This window comes from Scyliorhinus canicula, chromosome 15 (assembly GCF_902713615.1).
Source record: "Scyliorhinus canicula chromosome 15, sScyCan1.1, whole genome shotgun sequence".
NCBI lineage: Eukaryota > Metazoa > Chordata > Chondrichthyes > Carcharhiniformes > Scyliorhinidae > Scyliorhinus > Scyliorhinus canicula.
The window spans coordinates 28,050,285-28,072,994 of record NC_052160.1 but is presented as its reverse complement, the minus strand read 5'-3'; the positions used below and the strand labels follow the sequence as shown (position 1 = coordinate 28,072,994).

At 45.6% G+C, this 22,710-nt stretch overlaps 1 protein-coding gene across 4 annotated transcripts in view; it reads right to left on the bottom strand.

Moving 5' to 3' along the window:
• Positions 1 to 454: 454 nt before the first annotated feature.
• Positions 455 to 22,710, bottom strand: part of LOC119978450 (SEC14-like protein 5) — a 46,465-nt gene continuing 24,209 nt past the window's right edge. For 3 of the 4 annotated variants that reach the window (XM_038820101.1, XM_038820100.1, XM_038820102.1), the window contains exons 6-17: positions 21,522 to 21,762; positions 20,566 to 20,678; positions 16,010 to 16,039; positions 14,390 to 14,579; positions 12,882 to 12,970; positions 9,636 to 9,706; positions 8,806 to 8,977; positions 7,845 to 7,979; positions 7,337 to 7,474; positions 6,531 to 6,779; positions 4,966 to 5,141; positions 455 to 4,335 (exon numbers count right to left, since the gene is read on the bottom strand). In XM_038820101.1, the coding sequence (XP_038676029.1) occupies positions 4,230 to 4,335; positions 4,966 to 5,141; positions 6,531 to 6,779; positions 7,337 to 7,474; positions 7,845 to 7,979; positions 8,806 to 8,977; positions 9,636 to 9,706; positions 12,882 to 12,970; positions 14,390 to 14,579; positions 16,010 to 16,039; positions 20,566 to 20,678; positions 21,522 to 21,762 (1,710 nt within the window). In that variant the 3' untranslated portion in view covers positions 455 to 4,229. The remainder of the gene's footprint in view (positions 4,336 to 4,965; positions 5,142 to 6,530; positions 6,780 to 7,336; positions 7,475 to 7,844; positions 7,980 to 8,805; positions 8,978 to 9,635; positions 9,707 to 12,881; positions 12,971 to 14,389; positions 14,580 to 16,009; positions 16,040 to 20,565; positions 20,679 to 21,521; positions 21,763 to 22,710) is intronic. The other variant, XM_038820103.1, reaches the window with a different exon arrangement.

Here is a 22,710-nt window from a genome sequence, read left to right as displayed (position 1 = left end):
AAATTAATTGAGTACTCCAAATTTTAAAAAAATAAAAATAAATAAATAAAAACAGTGGCATCATATTTGCGGTTTTCCAATCTGCCGGAATTCACTTGTGATGCGGCTCTGGGGCCCCCGGAGCTGGAATTGATTGTGCACTAGCCCAGGGTGTCATAACAACAGCGGGAGTGGCTCTGTGCTATTCAGCTGTGGGGAACTTCAGGGCTGAGCACAGACCTACTCCACACTCAACATTGGACTTATACCTGGTGGCCCTGAGGCCCCTCACCCACCATTACTGGCATTAGCACAGCCCAAGACTATCACTGGTTAGCGTGCTCGCCCAGCTGTGTTTTCTTTGCCCTGTGTTGCTCCTTGTATTTTTGGACGAGTATAACTTGTCCCACCGGCTGGATGCCATTCTTCTGCTGGTTTCTCTTTCTCCTTGTCATTTCAAACAAAAAGCAGAATGTTCCAGAAACAAAAATATTTATTTCCATCTTTACAGAAGTAACAGTGCTTGTCAGTTGTTAGGAATCATAAAGTCAATAATCTCCTTTCCCCTTCCAGTTAATTCTCAAGGTGACCGTATTCCAATTAGTAGGAAATATGAGCTCAGCCTGCTCGGATCCAGTGTCACGAGTTACAGGAGTCGTTTGTCACAGGGGCTATTACCTTACAGTCAGGGCTCGCGAGGCTCATAGAAACTACAATTGTCACTTGCCCACTAACTGAAGTTGTTTGGGTTTTACTCTGTTTTTCTAATGCTGTAAAGGTTGCAAATACCAAACAGTAGAAAATATTGAGGGAAATCATAGACTTTTTAAAATGTTGTACTTCTAGGGTGATAGGAACCCTTTCCCTATAGAAAACATCAAACAGTCAAAAGGCAAGTACAGCACTGGTTAGATACAGATGAAAGCTCTCTACCTTGTCTCCATCAAACAATCCCTGGACAGGTATTAGATACAGAATACTGTTCCCTCTACCCTTATCAAATAATGTGCTGCTGTGTGTACTGTGCTGTCAGCCACTTGGAGCTGGGTATAACCCAATTTCACACACACACCCTTACAGACAACAGACTTGGTAGCTTTCAGCCCCAAATTTTAGGCTGTCTGAATCCTGGTCATAGAAGCAAGGGTCAGTATCTAACCCACAGTGACATTCAGTTCCCTCAATAACAATGTTTAAAGGATTAGTGGGAAGCTTCATCTTTGGCAGTGACTTGAGCTGTAACAGGGACTGAAGATGAATCAAAAGTGATAATTGGGTTAAAGGTTATAATGAACACCCTCAAACATACCACACCTGTTGAGAAGGGACAGCAATACAGGATTGTCCTATTCATGTATATGTCACCTCACACAAAGGGGTGATCCCAGGTGAGCAGCAGATTATAATATTTCACAGTGCTGGATCTGATAGAAACAAATGCTGTTCCTTATTTTATAATAAGGGTCTGTTCCATCAGACTCCTGATTTGAGTCTAGACAGCGGTGGAGAGGCTTTGGGGAGTCAAAATACCTCTCCTCTTACCTGCTCAAGTTGCCCCCTACCCTGTCAGACAGTGAGCATGGAATTCAACACAGTTTCATATAACCTAATTCCTTAAAAAAAGAGGATTTTAACACATATATTCACCTATATTAAAAATGTACAGAACTTCAATAGAACTGATAACAAACTCCAGTAACTTTACATTGAAAATGTGAAAACAATAAATCCTAAGGTTTAAATTTGTTCATTCTAACAGTCGGTAGATACATAGAAAAATGTACACATCAAAAATATAGTTTGCCAGAGGTTCCTGTCCCAGTGCATACACCAACCTTGCATGTACGGGGACAGAAATCACTCAGTTACAGGGATGTCCAAGCAGTCTCGTACCCTGGAGTTTGGGGAGTCACATGTCAACTTTGAACATCTGTTCCCAATAATTTGCAGAGTTCTTAAGTTGAAGCAAATGAACAAATCTTGCTGTTTTGGTCTCGGATTCATCCACTGACTCATCAGCCCCTTCACAAATCCAAGCTTTTGACATTCAAGTCCACCCAAGGAAACCCATTCCCAGGGGATTATGCCCCAGTAGCTCAAATACAACCTGGGTTCAGGGTCACTGGTTGGACATCCCTCCTCTGAAAGGTAGGCTGAAATTGTGCATTTATTAACACTGGTAAGTATAGGACAGGAATTATTGCTGGTTTCTACGATAAAAGCCTGAAAGAGGGGATTCATCAATAAGCTGGAAAGAGGTATCAAAGAGGTCCAAAATTATCACACCGGTCCTGCTTCACATTTTTGAGAGAATTCACAATGAAGAATTTGTGGCCATCAGACCAGTCACAGACTGGAAAATGACGAGAGGTGCCCTTACTCTGCTGAACAAACGGGTGCTGAACCTGGGCCAAAGGCTGCACGGTTCGATCCTGGGTATGTCACAGTAAAGGTGAGGCCACTCGGTGATTATAACACTGAAACCTTGGTGGAAGTTGTTCCAAGTGCTACTGCAGCCAACACTGGTCTTCCAATTAAGGGCAATTTAGCTTGGCCAATCCACCTACCCTGCACATCTTTGGGTTGTGGGGGCGAAACCCACGCAAACACGGGGAGAATGTGCAAACTCCACATGGACAGTGACCCAGAGCCGGGATTGAACCTGGGACCTTGGCGCCGTGAGGCTGCAGGGCTAACCCACTGCACCACCGTGCTGCCCTAGTGCTTGATGAATGAGCAGAGTTTATAGAATAGGGACAGTAGCTGATACGCCATCAGCTCCCTGCCTACAGGGATAAGATCATAAGAAATAGGAGTTGGAGTTGGCCATTCAGCCAATCATGGCTGATCTGATAGTGGCCTCATCTTCACTTTCCTGCCTGTCTCCTATAACCCGTGACTCCCTTATAGATCTGAAATCTAACTCAGCCTTCAATATATTCAGTGCCCCAGTCTCTACTGCTCTTTCAGGAAGAAAATTTCAAAGACCAAGGACCCACTGAGAGGAAAAATTCCTCCTCATCTTCGCTGTTGAGTGGGAGACCCCTGGTTTTTGAACTGTGCCCCCGGGTTCCAGATTCCCCCATGAGGGAGACATCCTCAGCATCTACTGTCAAGCCCCTTCAGAATTTTCTATGTTTCAATAAGATCACCTTTCTTTCTTCTAAACTCCAATGAATACAGGCTCAACCAGTTCAACCTTTTCTCATTTTCTCTTCATCCCAGGAATGAGCCCAATGAACCTTTCATTATAAATATATCGCTCCTTAAGTAAGGAAACCAAATCTATACACAGTACCTGGGTGTAGTCTCACCAATGCACTATGGAAGACTTCACTACTTTTATACTCTATTCCCCTTGCGATGAAAGCCTCATAGGCACTTAGGAAACGTATTATCCTAACTTTGCATAGATTGTTCACAAGGCCATGTCTTGAATACTGGGTGACAGACTCAACCTGCAAAAGTACATTGGTGTGCTGCAGAAGGTTCAGGGAAGAGCAACCTGGACAACAATGAGACTATGGAGTTCAACTGGTTCCCACTGGAGAAAATAAGATGCATGATTTTGGCCTGTAAGATCCTGGGAGGAACGAGTAATAGGGATGTCTGCAGGTTATTTAGCGAGGACAGTGGGCCCAGAAGTGCAGGCCAGGAGGAAAAAAATAATCATCAAGTAAGTTCTAAATGAGGAAAAGAATTGCTCGCAGCAAAAGCAGTTAATGAACTGGAGGAATATCTTTAGAACAGGAGTGGTGGCTTAGTGCATATAGATACTCAAACACAGTGTGATTTTCAGGGGTGACTGTTGAATGGCTTCCATCCTCGGGAATACTAAATTAAGCTGTAGGATTGGATATTCTGAAGTTTTGCTGGACAGACTAAATGGGCTATGAGGAGCCAATACCATGGATCACACTGTATTTGGGCCAGGGAAGACTGAGCTATAAGCCCCTTCTCCCCATTGTCCTTTCTATCTGGAAGACTGTTCATAGCTGTGCATTCGATACACAGCCTAAAGAGGCCAAACTAGTGAAACATGCCCTCTTTACATAATAGAGCAGATAGCAAACCTCAAAATGCTGCACAATGTCCTGTGATATTATTGTACCGATATGAGATGAGTGCCAAGCTGGTATTCAACCAGCACCCAAGCTCATGGGAGCAATCATCATTGCACCTGGTCCTGAGGCAGTTGCAGTTCCCTGATTCAGTGGCTTGTGACAAATGTGTCTCAGTCCGAGGTCTTCCTATCTGGATATGTGTGAACTGCCTTGAGACTGGCTGGAGGAGGTGGTGCCAGCACTCAGCTGTGAGAATCCACTCTGACAGGACTCCAGGCTAGTCATGGATCCTCTGTGAAGAGAAAGGGCAACTGTTAATTGTGCAGCTTATCACCGCTCTTCCGCGGATACCCCCAGTAACATGCCATGAGTGCAATTCAGTCTCTCAGGCCCATTCCACCACTCAGTGAGATCACGACTGATAATCATCAATACCCTTTTACACCCTCATCATTAGTCTTGCCGCACCAGTCTAGACTTAAGCAGGCTATTTCAGCACAGAAGGCATTCTGTCATGGCATCCAGCAGGGGTGGGTCCTGGAGGGCAAGAAGGAGCAGGAATCTAAGCTTATAAATTGGGATGATGCAGCCGTTGTGAACTTCTGTTCAGGCTGTGGATCAGGTACCATCACAATATAGTTCTCTGCCTTGAAAACACTGTCCCTTAAAGGTTACGATGCAGCAGACACCAGTGGGGGGGGGACACCCCTCCATCCGAGACATTAAATCTGACCCTCATTTTACTAAGGAACCGCGCCAACTTGACAGATTTTACAAGCTCAAGGATCATGGTTCTGTCCTGCTGCTGCACCTCTCTGTTTCCTGTCAGGTCACCCTGACTGAAGCAGGACTGTTGTGGGGGCTTAGGGACTGCAAGGGGAAATGCACACGTGTCAGCTGCAGGCAAAGGATAGACACCCACCTGAAATCCTCCGAAGCCAACGCCTCGGTGTAGAACATGATTTTGCACTTGTGGGAGGAGACTTGTAAAGAAGCCAGTACATCGTCGACGCGAGGGAGATTTGAGGAGCACGACCAGGGACTGTGCATCTTCCACTGCAAGATATAGAATCCAGGCCAGCGGGTCACGTGTGAACCCTGAAGACAAAAAAGCATTTGATCATGAGATCCCTTCACAGGCAGGATTGCCGAAGCCATCAGACAACTGATGGAGGTTATAATCACAACAATATAATAAAACATTGATCTTAAAATACACCCTCCATCCTGCTAGCTGTGGCGCAGTGGGTATCACTCTCACCTCAGAGTCAAGAGGTTGTGGGTTCAAGGCCTGCTCCAGAGCCTTGAACCCATGATTCAGGCTGACACTCTCAATGCAGTCCATCTGTCTGATATTAGCCACATTATGCCAGATACCATCAGCATCTCTATTAAAGAGGGACAAGTGGTTATCGCTTATGGGGAACCACTCTGCAAGAAGTACTGTTGAAGAGGAATCTCTCCTCCTCTTATGGTGTTTTGGAAGGACAATTATCAACCAGTTTATTATGAATACTCCTTCCACGGCCAACATATCCGAGGGTGTGACCTGAACCCAGAGATTCTGGTTCAGAGGCAAGTGTGCTATGCGTTGGGCCACAAGACCACCTAACGGAATACTGAAAGAGAATCTAGAAAGGTTTATGCGGCTAGAGAAGAGCCGAAGCATGAAAAGGGCGGGGGGGGGGGGGGGGAGATAAAGAGCAGCCAGTCTAGAATTCTGTCCCACTCCTTAAAAAACACATCGCTGGCTCAGCTTTGAGTCTCCCCCCCTAACATTCTTTTGGTTTGGTGTCCTTTTTATCGATTACGCCGTGGGATTCTTTTCCCTATTTTAGAAGTGTTACATCAATACGAGGTGTGCTGTTATTCAAATGTAGTGTTTGGACTGAAATGAAACTGAACTCCTTAGTCTGAACCAGTCACTGAAACCAAATACTTTAAATATTCATGTGTAAATGATAAGTGGGAATTCATCCGATACTTAAAGAAATGAGAAAAGTAATTGGAGTTATGAATGGAATTTTTCATTTCATTAAATCCTGGGATGACGTACGAGGAGAATGGAAAATAGTTCAAGTTCCAATTATAGAACATTTACAATCGTTGACTATTTTAAATCTGTAGCTTGCAAAACATAAATGAAGCCCATCAACTTTGGGTTCATCAAGTTGCTGTATATTAATGACAGAGAATGGAACATTTTCTGTGAACGTCGACATCACAGGCTCCCAGGACAGATACAGCTTGGGTTAGATATAGAGAAAAGCTCCCTCCACACTGTCCCATCAAGCACTCCCAGGGCAGGTGCAGCTCAGGTTAGATACAAAATAAAGCTCCCTCTATAATTTTCCATCAAGCACTCCCAGGGCAAGTACAGCACAGAATGTTAGAATTCAGGAGGGTCCTTTGGTCTATACTTTTAAATGTTATGTTACTAATTGGACTACAGTGCAAAAGGACTGATGCACAGCCCCAGAAACGTACTTGGACACTCTCTCCTTCCCGACAGATGAGTGGTGTTTCCATTGGGCTGTAGTCCACACCCAACACCCAGCTTTTGTCTATCAGCTGCACATTATTTCCAGTGGGGAGAGGAACCAGTGGGCTGTTCGAATCCTTGCGACTGATCTGAGGTGCCTGCTTGGAATGGAAGATGTTAAACACCACATCACCCTTCAGAATGTCAAAGTCCCAGGTGATGACAGACGAGGCCTCCAGGATCTCAATCGCCTTCTGTGAAACAAAACAAACAGGATTGAAAGCTAGGGCTGAGGGAGAAAATATAGCTGGGGTCAAGATAAGAAACTTGTGTGAAAAGTGCCAGACCAACCTGGGGAAAGTAGGTGAAAACTTTGTAACATGTACTATACAAGAGTAGAGTCCTAATCATTCTGGAGTGTAAATATTATGCACTGTGTAATTATGCAGAGTAACTATTTATCTAACTGGATAAGGATTATTCAATGTAACTGTGTACAGTTACTGTGCATTCATCAGAGCTAATTGCAAGACAAATTCACAAGCTGTGCCCTTTTAAAAAAAATTTAAAGTACTCAATTCTTTTTTTTTTTCCAATTAAGGGGCAGTTTAGCATGAACAATCCACCTACCCTGCATATCTTTGGGCTGTGGGGGTGAGACCCACGCAGACACAGGGAGAATGTGCAAATTCCATACAGACAGTGACCCGGGGCCGGGATTGAACCCGGGTCCTCGGAGCCATGAGGCAGCAGTGCTAACCACTACGCCACCGTGCCGCCCCGCTGTGCACTGTTAATGGTGACTCAGTACCTCATGTGGCGCTCCTTTGAACATGGTGGCTGACTGATAAATGGCTTCTGTCCAGAGTTTGATTTGATCTGCATTTTCCAGCATTTCCTCCGTCTGGTACAAGGATTTAGGAACCATTCCTCCTTCTGGGATATTACACTATAAATGGAAGCATAAGGATAGACATGATTGACGAAATATCACAATAGAGCATACCCTTCTCAAAGTCCATGTACATTCTACCTGCCATTTACTCTCCTCCCACAGTTCATGTGTACCCTCTCATATCAGGGACTCTACCCAGCTGCTCCAAACCAGAACAAAATGAATTATTTGAAAGGTGGCAGCTATTGAAAGATTTCCACAGTCATCATGTTACTGCCAGAGAGCATTCTGTGACATAGTCCCTTGCACACCCTGAACTGCAGCACCCGCACCCCTCTCCACCCTCAATATCACCCCCCCACACTTCAGCACAGCCTTCCCACTGCTCTGACTGACCCTGACCCTCCACACCAGCACCTCTTACCAGGCAGTCTCCACCCAGGAAATCAGGAACAATCTCTTTGTCAATGTAGTCGATGAGCCCTCCCATGCCCTGATAGTTATTGCCACTGTAGATGAGGAATTTCTGACGCGTATTTTCATTGATGAATGGATTGACCTGAAAAACACACAGAATTAAAAGGTGCATGTCAATCTCTCTCTCCAGTACTAAGGTACCACCCAAAGACACAGAGTTCAGAGGAGTCCAAGCATTTTCGTGATGTGGAAGTCACCGGCAAGTCCAGCATTTATTGTCTGTCCCCTAGTCATCCTGAGTCTGATGCAACTGAGTGATTCACCCAGACACTTCAGAGAGCAAATAAGTGTCAATCACACTGCTGTAAGACAGGAGTCACATGTCGGCCTAAATCAAGGACAGCAGATTTATTTCCCAAATGAACATTGGGAGTGAGTTGGGCTTTTCCCACAATCTAAAAAACTCCATGGCCACTTTTGGTGGGAACAGCTTTTTCTTGGTAGATTGGAAAAATTGAATACAATGTTATCAAACTGGCATGGTGGGATATGATCTCACATTCTCTGGATTACTAGTCTTGCAAAACGGAATCACTTTGTTACTGTGTTACCACATATCAGATGCTGTGGCAGTGATATAGTATTTAATCCTGTATGAAAGCAGCTCATATCGTACACACAGAAAGTTTCAGGATTGATCCCTGGCCTTGTAGGATTAGCTGAACTCAGATAACAATCCTGGTCTAGAGAGAGAGGGGGGGAAAATCAGCTCACGGTTCTACCCAATGATGGCTGCCGGTGATTGGGTGGTTGGATATTGAGTGAGGACGGGCTTGTCTGCAACACTTCCACTGCCCAGTTGTCACCACCTGGGCTCTCAGGAATGGGCACTTGTTGGATGTACAGGGTGGGGTTCACGGGGAGTAAAAGTGAGGATTGGGAAAGAGCAGCATCAGTTTTTGACTCACCAACGTCCAGAGGACAGGAAACACTCTGGGTGCCCTGAGAATCAGCAGTCGGCCTAGCGTCTCTGGATAGTTTGCTTCCACCACTTCAATGATCCTCAGCAACGCTTTCACTCCTGGCCGCCACAGGTGCCTCATGTTCAACCCTTCCAGGTCAACCAGGCAGGTCCACGATCTGTCCATGGAATCGGAAACTAGAGTTACTCATAGACCCATTGTCTAAAGGCAACTGAATATCGACAATTAGGAAGCTGGCTGACAGATCGAGGGTTCATCCATTCTAGCTGTTGTTGTCTGCAGATCCGTATGGCTCTGATCTTTCACCCAGACCTCTTCCCCACTTTCCCAGCCCCTCCTGCCTCTGCCCTACAGCTCCAGCCTATCACTCTTGTACCTTTACTGTCCCAGTCAATGCCCGTGTCCACTATTCCAACCTATTCCACCCCTGCCCCTCCATTCCTAGCCCCCTCCCAACTTAAAGAAACTTCCCAACTATCTCCCCAGCTTTGATGAATCGTCACCACAATCAGCCGCCATAGAGCTGCATGGACTCTCCTATATTTCCACCTAGTGAGCGCCCACCACTCGATCTCTCGTCTAACTGACTCAAATCTTCATTTCTTAGCCGGATAACTCTACACAGATAACTCTGAAGAGGGAAGCAAGTTCCACGAGCATTCTCACTGTCGCTTATTCAGTGTGAGTGAATAAGCGACAGTGAGAATGCTCGTGAAACTGTATCCCAGCAAGAAGCAACACCAGGAACAATGTGGTGGTAGGGCCATGGGTACAGAGAAAGAGGAGGCATTGTTGATGTACAATACTTCACTAACGTGATTGGGCGGCCAAAGATTTTGGTGTTCTCTCCACATCTCTTCTGCCCATCCTCATTGATCGACAGAACCTGGAGAGAAAGGAAGAGCTTTTAGTGATGCCAACTGCAGAGGGTGAATGCTGAGATTTCAATACCAGACCCCGGGCATTGCCCACCTGTGGGTGAGCCTATGGTCCATAGCTGCAGATTTGGGAGTCTGACCCATTTGTCCCGACCTGCCTGATGACAACAAAATCCCATTTTACAAGTACAGGTTGCTCTGGCCAAGGGTGTTAGAGAAGACAAAGCCACACCTAACCTCCATTAACACAATTACCCGAAAGAGGACTTCAATCACTCCTCCTCACCAATTAACAACAACCAAATGTATTTCTATCGTGCCTTAATGTACTAGAACAGCTCAGAGAACGTAACTGGTTCAATTACTGAACAAAATTTGACACCGAGCTACATAAGAATGTATTAGGACAGGTGGCAAAGTTAGGTTTTAAGGAACATTTTAAAAACAGGAAAGAGTTTGAGGGTCAGAGAGGTTTAGGGAAGGAATTCCAGAGCTTTGGGCTTTGGCAGCTGAAGGTGGAGCCACCAATAGTGGAGCAACTAAAATCAGGAGATGCTCAGGAGGTCAGAATTGGAGGGTTGTGGGGCAGGAGAACTTTGCAGCGATAGGGAGGTGATGGGACATTTAAAATAAAATTTAAAAATCACTTGACCAGAAGCCAATGTAGGTCAGAGGTGATAGGGGAAAGGACTTGGTGCAAGTTAGGAAAGGGGCAACAGAGTTTTGGAAAGGGTTTATGGAAGAGTGAGAGATGGGACACTGGCCAGGAGAGTGTTGGAATAGTTACATTGGACACATTCAGAGATTCTTCTCGCTAATTTTGAATTCTGAACAGAAACCCAAAAGGACAGAGAGGAGCTGAACATTTGGGCAGGATTTTCCCACCGTGTCGCGCCCACCGCTGATCCTGTTAGTTCGGGTGCATAGCGCGAGAGGCCAAAAAAGGGGTCAATGCCAGGCGCCAAGCTGCACGCGACCCGCTACACCCAACGCAATCTTGATTCTGCCCTCACTGTGCATGACCAGATTAGCATATTTAAATGAGTTATTAAACTCATTTAAATATGCACAGTCCGTTCGAGGCCGCAGTCCCCAGACTCCGGTTTACACCGGCCCCACCAGCAAGGACTGACACTGACACAAATTAGTGCTGGTCTCCAAAAACGGAACCCAGACATGATGGCCACACCGGGGGGGGGGGGGGGGGGGGGGGGGGCAAGGAGGCCATTGGAGCAAGGCCAACTTGGCACTGCCGGAGTGTCAGTTTGGCACTGCCAGGATGCTAAGGAGCAGTGCCCGGGTACTAGGTTGGCACTGCCATGATGTCAATGGGCAATGCCTTGGTGCCAATGGGGCACTGTCGAGGGGGGGGGGGCCTGAGGGGGGCCAGTCGAGGGGGGGCCTGAGGGGGGCCATTCTCATGAAACGGAGGGTGAAGGAGGGGATCGGAAGAATGGGGATGTGAAGGGGGGGCGTGAAAGGGGGAGGCCTCAAAGATGGGGGTCATTAGCGGGGTATACCAACTTGAGGGGGTGGACAATGCCCTGATGCTGATGATGATGGATACATGTGAGGCTGGGTCACCCTCATGCCTGGGTTGTGTTGGGGGGAGGGGGGCTCACGTGGACATTTAGTGATGTGGGGAACCCTAAACCTAACTTTGAAATCTGAGCACCCTTCAAAATTGCCGCCCCGATCACTGAGGAGCTGGTGTTGCCAGCATCCTTAGTTCCCCACTGCAGAAAAAAATTCAAAAGTGTGGGAATATTCAGTGGGAAAACTCCTAGCTCCAAAGAAATTCTTTTTTTTAAATAAACATTTTATTGAGGTATTTTTGGTATAGTAACAACAAAATAAACAATATACATGAAACCATAAACATAGTGCAAAAACCGTTAATCCTTTCGTACAGGTCCCACCCTTATTACCCCCCTACTCTATTCTAAACTACTCCCCCCCCACCCTGCCCCGTCTGCTGACGATTAATTTCCCGCAAAGAAGTCGACGAACGGTTGCCACCTCTGGGCGAACCCTAACAGTGACCCTCTCAAGGCGAACTTGTTTTTCTCCATACAGAGAAAGCTAGCCATGTCCGTTAGCCAGGTCTCCGACTTCGGGAGCTTTGAGTCCCTCCATGCCAATAGTATCCGTCTCCGGGCGACCAGGGAAGCAAAGGACAGAACATCTGCCTCTTTCTCCTCCTGGATTCCCGGATCTTCCGACACCCCGCAAATAAATTCTTACGGGTGGAATTTACCGACCAACCCGCCGCCTGTTTTTCGGCGGTGGAGGTGGCCCGTCAGTGGGATTTTCTGGTGCCACCATCGTCAATGGATTTCCCGTTGACTGCACCCCTCGTCTCCGGTAAACCCGTACGCAGTCAGTGGGACCGGAATATCCCGCCAGCGTGAACAGCGTTAAATTCTGCCAGAGGTGTGGATGAATACCGATCTGGATCGTGCCCAACACACAGCGGGAAGCACCCCACGAAACCTGCCCAAAATGACACATAGCGCCCTTGATTCAACAACAAAAAAAGCTTTGCAATAAGTGGGGTCTGTTAATGAAGTGGTTACGTTATCGGATGAATGATCGAGATCATGTGAGTTTCAATCCCATCATAAACATTCATCCAGTTCAAAGAAAAATCTGTGTCTAGTCAGTGATTTATGTGAGGAGGTTCGGGAGATTAACCAGAATTAGAATGAGATGTATAAGGTTAGATTCTGGGGACAGCTGGTACAGACTATGCCTGTATTCACATGAGTATAGATGATTAAAAGATGATCTAATTGAAGTATTTCAAATGATCAAAATATTTAATTGAGCAAATAGCTATTTCCTCTGGTGGGAAAACAGGGAGCATAACTTTAAGCTTGGAGCCAAGGGACTGTGTTCAGAAGCAGTTCTTCATACAAAGAATAATGGAAATCTGGAAACCCCTCCCTTAAAAAAGCTGTTGAATATTTGAGGGGTTAATTTTAAAATGGAGATTAATTTTTGTTTTCATTAGGCAAAGGTATTAAAGCTAAATGGAGTTAAGATTAAGAATAGTCACAGTCTAATTGACTGGCAGAACAGACTTGAGGGGTTGAATGGTCTCCTCGTGTTCCTATGTTCTACTGAACAACATTAGCCAAGATATATTGAGCACTCGAGGCGGAGCATCACTGACTGACTCACATGTCGTAGAATGGCCTCCTCCCCCACAGCTTTCAGCAGCCCCTTCGTGTCCATCTGTCCCAGCCGCAGGATGTACAGTGGGCGGCCATCTTGGTCAAGGAAGAAGAAGGAAATCACGATTTGCATTCAAAGCTGCAGCACCAGCACAAGATCTCCCAAACTGACGGGTCACCAGTTAACCTTCTGTGTTATCCCCAGAGAGTGTTTCAGCTGCCAAGTATCTGCTTGGCGCCATCTTATTGAAGGTGAATTGGCTAAAAGGGACCAGTGATGCAGTGGTTGTGTGGTCTCCCTTAGCTTGATTGAGGAGGAATTGCCCAAAATTTATTTCCTCCATTGGTCAAAGGGTTTTCCCTTTTTCTTTTAGAAATTTAGATTACCCAATTCATTTGTCCCAATAAAGGGGCAATTTAGCGTGGCCAATCCACCTACCCTGCACATCTTTGGGTTGTGGAGGCGAAACCCATGCAAACACAGGGAGAACGTGCAAACTCCACACAGACAGTGACCCAGAGCCGGGATCGAACCTGGGACCTCGGCGCCATGAGGCAGCAGGGCTAACCCACTGCGCCACCGTGCTGCCCCTTTCCCTTTTTCTGCCACCTGCAGGAGTCTGCACGATTGGCGCTGTGATGAGGATGTACAGACTGAACCATATTGCAATGGGACATGCTTGACAGATCATACTGCTCAATCATGTCCTTCTTACACTTCCATTAATGAAAGGTGACCTTTCAATGAAACCCACATCACAAAGAACCAGTCAAACATAACACTGAACAGCCACACCACTTGTGCACAGACCTTCACTCGGGGCTGGCTCTGATGGTGTGGATCATCAGGAAGGCATCAGGACACTTGTGCGTGTCATTAAACCCTGCAGTTGGACAGGAAGGCAGCAAAAGCCCCATCTTAATAATAATAATCTTTATTATCACAAGTAGGCTTACATTAACACAGCAATGAAGTTACTGTGAAAATCCTGTGTTTAGGAACTAAAAACAAATGCTTGTTCAATTGACAGAATAACCAAAATCTGCGAGTAAAGGAACAGCTAACATCCTGAATCCATGATAGATGGGCGGCATGGTAGCGCAGTGGTTAGCACTGTTGCTTCGCAGCGATTCCTGGCTTGGGTCACTGTGCGGACTCTGCACATTCTCCCTGTGTCTGCGTGGGGTTCCTCTTGGTATTCCGGCTTCCTCCCAAAAGTCCTGAAACACGTACTGTTTGGTGATTTGCACTGAATTCTCCCTCTGTGTACCCGAACAGGTGCCGTGTGTGGCAACTAGGGTATTTTCACAGTAACTTCATTGCAATGTTAATGTAAGCCTGCTTGTGACACTAATAAAAATTATTATTATTAATGATCTGAATCCTCCCACATCCCATTAGTCACCATGGGAGTGGTGTCATACCCAGGATTTCAATGTGAGAGTTGAGCCCAGGAGCACTCCCATTGATTGAGAGGCTAACTCTCAGTTAAAGTAATGAATCTGAAGAATTACCTCTGTCATGATAATGCCAGCCTCCTGTGTAGTAGTTGACCAGCACCTGTGGGGGTCTCCACATCTCGAGAATATAGTCCACCTGGTATTGTTTGCGCCAGGTAAGTGACAGACACAAGATCTCTCGCGCTTTGTCAATATTGAAATCTCGAGCCCGCAGGAAACGCAAAATGTGTTCATCTTTGGGAATCTGAAAAACACAACAGTGCCAAGCTCTGCTATCACTGCCTTCACAACATTTACTCAGTAGCTGCAGCTCACACACTAACTCTATTCACACCAATACTCCGATACACACTAGCACCTACTCCATTTCTACCTGTAATCTCAGGTGACGGGGAACAATGCATTTCCACCAGTATTCACTGAACAGGTGATCTGCATGTACACCAGCACTCAGTCTATATACTGGTACTGCCCTTCCATCAATACAGATAGAACATAGAACATAGAACAGTACAGCACAGAACTGGCCCTTCGGCCCTCGATGTTGTGCCGAGCAATGATCACCCTACTCAAACCCACGTATCCACCCTATACCCGTAACCCATCAACCCCCCCCCTTAACCTTACTTTTTAGGACACTACGGGCAATTTAGCATGGCCAATCCACCTAACCCGCACATCTTTGGACTGTGGGAGGAAACCGGAGCACCCGGAGGAAACCCACGCACACACGGGGAGGACGTGCAGACTCCGCACAGACAGTGACCCAGCCAGGAATCGAACCTGGGACCCTGAAGCTGTGAAGCATTTATGCTAACCACCATGCTACCATGCTGCCTTTCCAGATGAGGAAATCTATTTGGTCCAGTCAAGTCATCCTTCCATTCAAACCTAGAGCTCTTCACATAGAAAATCTGACCCACAGGGTTGTTATTAACAAATCATTGGAAACTGTGCTTTGAAAGTTTCACACTTGAACTCCAATCTGTCCTGCAAAATATTGTTTGTTTAATTCAGTGGCAAGGCTATGGAGTAGACAGATCTCAATCCCTCCTGATTTGTATTAGTTCAGAAGCTGCTTGTCCTTCCCTCTGGAATTCCAATCATGTTTAAGGGGACAGATTACTCAAATGCCACTGCAAACACATGCAGATCATTCAAATTATCACACGTGTGTGACTGTAATGTGCATGTTAGAATGAATGGGTGTATGCATCCAATTTTCAGGGTGTGTGTGTGTGTGTAAGGGTTGTGTGCTCCGTGTGTGCAAATTTTCCTGAGTGAATTTGTGTTTTCAAAGTGACGGTGTGGCCATCTTTGGGAAGAGGTTCAAATAAATGGTCTATGTCCTCCTGATGACCAACAAAATGAGACACAAAGATAAATGGGAGACTGTCAGACCCTGAGGATCAAAAGTAAAGATGTCTATCCAGATCATTAACTTACATTTAGTAAGGCAATAAGACAAACTCATTAAGAGAATTAAACTTAAGAAATATGTCTGCCCTGGTTACAAGTTGAAGGCAGCGTGTCAGAAAGCTGTTGATGATTGGAGGACACAGCGACAATTATATTTGAATCCATCTTCCTGATATTACACACTAGCCCTACTAGACGATGCTAAACACTGACTCGCGTTGACATGCAGAAAATGCACACACAGGAAAATATTACCTTTTCTGCTTTCCAATCACCTGCCTCAGACTATAGAGAGCACAAAAAAAAATGACTTGAGGTGCAGCACTTGATTGAGATACAAGACAGCATTCCACAATGAATTCACAGATGGCATTGCTCAGTTTTTAATAAAGCAATCCGGAGACACAATCCATTCATATCAAGCGTCTTCTAGCAGCAGGATCTCACTCCGGCTGAAGCAGGTAAAACTTCTAGAAAGTTTGCAACGACTCAGGAATCATTAGTCGGAGGGAATGTGATTACTCCAAATATTCATGTACCTGGTAAGGATCCCCAACCATTTGTCAGGAGTTTTTTTTTGTTCTATCAATCTCAAAACCCAGAGAATGTGTCAACTCCAGGATGGGTGTCGAGTGGTTAAACTTCCCTAAACCAGGCTCCACAAAGCCCTCTCTGTTACCTGCACAGTGACTGATACATTTTTTTAAAATTTAGAGTACCCAATTCATTTTTTTCCAATTAAGGGGCAATTTAGCATGGCCAATCCACCTACACTGCACACCTTTGGGTTTTGGGGGTGAGACCCACACAGACACGGGGAGAATGTGCAAACTCCACACGGACAGAATCCATGGGTAGAATTGAGGAACCACAAAGGCAAAAAAACCATAATGGGAGTTATGTACAGACCTCCTAACAGTGGTCAGGACCAGGGGCGCAACATGTACCGGGAAATAGAAAAGGCATGTCAGAAAGGCAAGGTCACGGTGATCATGGGGGACTTCAATATGCAGGTGGATTGGGTAAATAACGTAGCCAGTGGATCCAAAGAAAAGGAATTCATGGAATGCTTACAAGATGGCTTTTTGAAACAGCTTGTCATGGAGCCCACAAGGGAGCAGGCTATTCTGGACCTAGTGCTATGTAATGAACCAGACTTTATAAAAGATCTTAAAGTAAGGGAACACTTAGGAAGCAGCGATCATAATATGGTTGAGTTCAGTCTGCAGTTTGAAAGAGAGAAGGCAAAATCAGATGTAATGGTGTTACAGTTAAATAAAGGTAATTACGAGGGCATGAGAGAGGAACTGGCGAAAATCGACTGGAAGCAGACCCTAGTGGGGAAGACAGCAGAGCAAAAATGGCAGGAGTTTGTATGCATAATTGAGGACACTGTACAGAGGTTCATCCCCAAGAAAAGAAAGATTATCCGGGGAGGGATTAGACAGCCATGGCTGACAAAGGAGGTCAGGAAATGTATCAAAGAAAAAGAGAGATCCTATAAAGTGGCCAAAAGCACTGGGAAATCAGAAGATTGGGAAGGCTACAAAAACAAACAGAGGTTAACAAAGAGACAAATAAGGAAGGAGAGGATCAAATATGAAGGCAGGCTAGCCAGTAATATAAGAAATGATAGTAAAAGTTTCTTTCAATACAAAAGAAACAAACGACAGGCCAAAGTAGACATTGGGCCAATTCAAACTGATTCCGGAAGGCTAGTGATGGGAGACGAGGAAATGGCTGGAGAACTTAATAAGTACTTTGCGTCTGTCTTCACAGTGGAAGACATGAGTAATATCCCAAAAATTATAGAGGGTCAGGGGGCTGAGTTGAGTATGGTTGCCATTACAAAAGAGACGGTGCTAAAAAAGCTAAAAGGTCTTAAAATTGACAAATCTCCTGGCCCCGATGGGCTACACCCTAGAGTTCTGAGAGAGGTGGCTGAAGAAATAGCGGAAGCGTTGGTTGAGATCTTTCAAAAATCACTGGAGTCAGGGAAAGTCCCGGACGATTGGAAGATCGCTGTTGTAACCCCCTTGTTCAAGAAAGGATCAAGACAAAAGATGGAAAATTATAGGCCAATTAGCCTAACCTCGGTTGTTGGTAAAATTCTAGAATCGATCGTTAAGGATGAGATTTCTAAATTCTTGGAAGAGCAGGGTCGGATTAGAACAAGTCAACATGGATTTAGTAAGGGGAGGTCGTGCCTGACGAACCTGTTAGAATTCTTTGAGGAGGTGACAAGTAGGTTAGACCAGGGAAACCCAGTGGACGTGGTCTATCTGGATTTCCAAAAGGCCTTTGATAAGGTGCCACACAGGAGGCTGCTGAGTAAGGTGAGGGCCCATGGTGTTCGAGGTGAGCTACTGGCATGGGTTGAGGATTGGCTGTCTGACAGAAGGCAGAGAGTTGGGATAAAAGGTTCTTTTTCGGAATGGCAGCCGGTGACCAGCGGTGTCCCACAGGGTTCAGTGTTGGGGCCGCAGTTGTTCACCATATATATTAATGATCTGGATGAAGGGACTGGGGGCATTCTAGCGAAGTTTGCCGATGATACGAAGTTAGGTGGTCAGGCAGGTAGTGCTGAGGAAGTGGGGAGGCTGCAGAAGGATCTAGACAGTTTGGGAGAGTGGTGCAGGAAATGGCTGATGCAATTCAACGTGAGAAAATGTGAGGTCTTGCACTTTGGAAAAAAGAATCCAAGCATAGACTACTTTCTAAACGGTGAGAAAATTCATAATGCCAAAGTACAAAGGGATCTGGGAGTGCTAGTTGAGGATTCCCTAAAGGTAAACATGCAGGTTGAATCTGTGATTAAGAAAGCGAATGCAATGTTGTCATTTATCTCAAGAGGGTTGGAATATAAAAGCAGCGATGTGCTACTGAGCCTTTATAAGGCTCTGGTTAGGCCCCATTTGGAGTACTGTGTCCAGTTTTGGGCCCCACATCTCAGGAAGGACATACTGGCACTGGAGCGTGTCCAGCGGAGATTCACACGGATGATCCCTGGAATGGCGGGTCTAACATATGATGAACGGCTAAGGATCCTGGGATTGTATTCATTGGGTTTAGAAGGTTAAGGGGAGATCTAATAGAAACTTACAAGATAATACATGGCTTAGAAAGGGTGGACGCAAAGAAACTGTTTCCGTTAGGCGAGGAGACGAGGACCCGTGGGCACAGCCTTAGAATTAGAGGGGGTAAATTCAGAACAGAAATGCGGAGACATTTCTTCAGCCAGAGAGTGGTGGGCCTGTGGAATTCATTGCCGCGGAGTGCAGTGGAGGCCGGGACGCTAAATGGCTTCAAGGCAGAGATAGATAAATTCTTGATGTCGCGAGGAATTAAGGGCTACGGGGAGAATGCTGGTAGGTGGAGTTGAAATGCCCATCAGCCATGATTGAATGGCGGAGTGGACTCGATGGGCCGAATGGCCTTACTTCCACTCCTATGTCTTATGGTCTTATGGTCTTATGGACAGTGACCCAGAGCCGGGATCGAACCTGGGACCTCAGCGCCGTGAAGCAGCAGGGCTAACCACTGTGCCACCATGCTGCCCTGTGACTGATACATTTATCCTGCCAATCCGAGATCTTGGTTCTACCTCTAAGGAGGATCAGGGACACACTATTGGAATATACTTCCCAGTCAACCAAGATTCAGGACCCATTCTGTCAATGCACGAGATAGCCAAGTGTTTCCAGCCCCATTCGATCCATGTTAGATAGACAGAATATCCTATTTGCCTGTAAAATGTCCAGAGCCAATTTCAACACTACACTATGGGATGGATTCCTCTGCCCTGCCCGCTGCAAGAATGCCACGTGCGAACCGCGGTCAATGGAGAAGTCCATTGACCTCGGGCGGGATTCTCCGGTTGCTGGCGGACGCAGCCGGAGAATCCCACCAATGACCAAACTCTATCTGTGTATGAGATACCCCAAACCCATTCTATCTGTGCACCTGAAATGCTAGAAGGTAAAAATTAAATAGTGCGGCTATGACTGCTTCAGGCCAACAAACTATTTTTGAAATGTAATCACTGTTCTAGTGAAGGAACCGTAGCAGTCGATGTGCACAGTAAGATCCCGCAAAGAGAATTAGATAAATGATCAAATGAATAGTGTATCCATTGGAATCACACAGTAGAGAGACTGGCGATCCTAGACTAAGTCTGCCTAAGAAAAAAGAAGGTTCTGACAAATAGGCAAGATTCTGTCAAAAGGCAATTACTGGTGGGAATCTGTTCAGCATCTCCTGCCTTTTGCACTTCTTACAAATTGTATGGGCAATAGAACAATAACATTTACTGATGACACCAAGCTCTGTGCTCAAGTGATGAGTATAAGAGTCAATGCATTCAAAAGGGAACTGGACAAATTCAGAGGAAGGATTATGGAATAGGGTGGATCTTTAATATAAATAAATATTGATGATAAGCAGATCCACAACACAGCAGGAAAATGCAACCACATGCAGACAATACTTGGGTCTCTGCTGCCAAAAGATGCGAAAGGAAGTGTGTGAGTGATGAGTGATAACTCACTTGAATGTCTAAGGAACAAAATGCAATTCTCATTGAGGATAATCATCACTGAGGATTATATTCAGGAATCTTACTCTCCATCTATGCAGAATATTTAACTTATTGGTGAGGTCACCTTTGAAATGCAGCATCACTCTCCCCCAGGTCAAAATCTCAATTCTAGAAGGAATCAGTTTTACTCACTCTTCAACTAATCTCTGACTTGTTTTATTGAATTGATTTGTGTTGAACACATCGTTTCACCCTTGTCCTGCCCATCACGTACCTTGCCCTTGTGTGTTTCTTGGAGCCACTGTCGAAGCTGGATCAGGTAGCTCTCTTGCATGGGGGTCAGTTGCCCCAGGTACCGCTCGATGTAATCAGCATCAAGCTTATCAGCTGAAAAACACATGAATAAACCCAATGTTGACTGTTGTTATTGAAGGACTCAATAGCCAATGCCACTCATTGAGATCTATGCACAATAAAGCACTGGTGTCTCATCTCTCGATTCCTTTTGCATGGCAAAAAGTAGCCCAAAGTAGAAAGCTGAGGGGACAGCTGAGAGATGAGGCTTGGAGCTAACTGGGCCTTTTTGGGCAGTTTACCTACTTGACCTAACCACTGGTCATTTCACCTGACACCTCTCCTACTTTCTGCTCTCTCTGCCGATCCCATGGTAAAGCACCTTGGAGCAATCTTGGTAAATGAAGGAAGTTTTTAAAGCTCAGGAATGAACAGGGAGTGGGAATAATTGGATAACTCTTTCAAAGAGGTGGCACGGACATGATGGGCAGAATGGCCTCCTTCTGTGTTGTATCGGTCTATGAAGTTGTTGCTTCATTAGGATTAATATGCCAGATTCAGATCAAGCTGACTTTCTAGTTGACTGATGTCTTTAAGGAAGGTCAGCATACTCAAACACAAGGACATATTGCTTGCGTTCAACACTGTCCTCAGGATAGATATCCCAACATTAATCCCCTCCATGAAGGCAGTGGTGAAGGATCCACCCTTTGCCATACCATCAACACATTTATATCCCTCGATTGGATCACCTACCAACTGACATTTTTTCAAAACTGGAAAGACCAAATTTTACCCATTCTTCTGCGATGCTAGCAATCAGCCCTGTTGTTCCCCAAAAGCATTAAATTAATTTAACTGCCGTATACATTTTTTAAAAACAGCCAGGAAGGAGAAAGAGTCAGTATGCAGAAACTGATGTATGCAGAAACTTACCATCTGGTGTTGTGGGCAGTGTTTCCTGTCCACACAGGTTTGTTAATGGTTCTTTGGTACTGCTATGTGGCAGATCCTCCAATGGCTCTACCCTGAGATCCAGTACTGGTGCCAATGCTGGCCGACTGGACTCAGGCACCACCTCCGTTGTGGCAACAGTCACACGAGGGGTCCAGCGTGGAATGTGTCGGATACCCTGTGCAGTCAGCTCATTCAGATAATGTTCAATAACTTCTTTCCCCTGAAACATAATGGAACTGGTTACAAACACAATGCCTTCCATTTCATAAAGACGTAGTCCAGCAGCACTGAAGCACTTTGGGCAACAGCCACTTAGCACCAAGCCAAGAAAAAGTATTTTCTGACCAGTTTATCACTAATTTATGAATCATTAATTATTTTAAATATAAATTTAGAGTACCCAATTCATTTTTTCCAATTAAGGGGCTATTTAGTGTGGCCAATTCACCTACCCTGCACACCTTTGGGTTGTGGGGGAGAAACCCACGCAGACACGGGGAGAATGTGCAAACTCCACACAGACAGTGACTCAGAGCCGGGATCGAACCAGGGACCTCGGCGCCGTGAGGCAACCGTGCTAACCACTGCGCCACCGTGCTGCCAACGAATCACTAATCTGTCATATTGATTCAGTGGATAGCACTCTGAGTGAGAAGGTAAATAGTTCAAGTCCCACTCTAGAATTTAAATCTCTAATCTGGGGCAGCACGGTGGCGCAGTGGGTTAGCCCTGTTGCCTCATGGCGCCGAGGTCCCAGGTTCGATCCTGGCTCTGGGTCACCGTCCATGTGGAATTTGCACATTCTCCCCGTGTTTGTGTGGGTTTCGTCCTCACAACCCAGAGATGTGCAGGCTAGTTGGATTGGCCACGCTAAATTGCCGCTTAATTGGAAAAAATTAATTGTGTACTGTAAATTTATTTTTTTAAATTAATAAATCTCTAATCTAGGCTGATGCTCCACTGCAGTATTGAGGAGATAGCGGCACTGTTGGAGTTGCTGTGTCTCAAGTGAGACGTTAAACAAATGTCCCATATTGGCCTCTGATGTGGTCAGGAAAGATTCAAAGTAGAATAGGGAAGTTCTCCCCGGCATCCTGGATGGCAAGACCACTAAAATAGATTCACTGATCAACCGTTCATTTGGGATCTTGCTGTGCACCAACCTGGC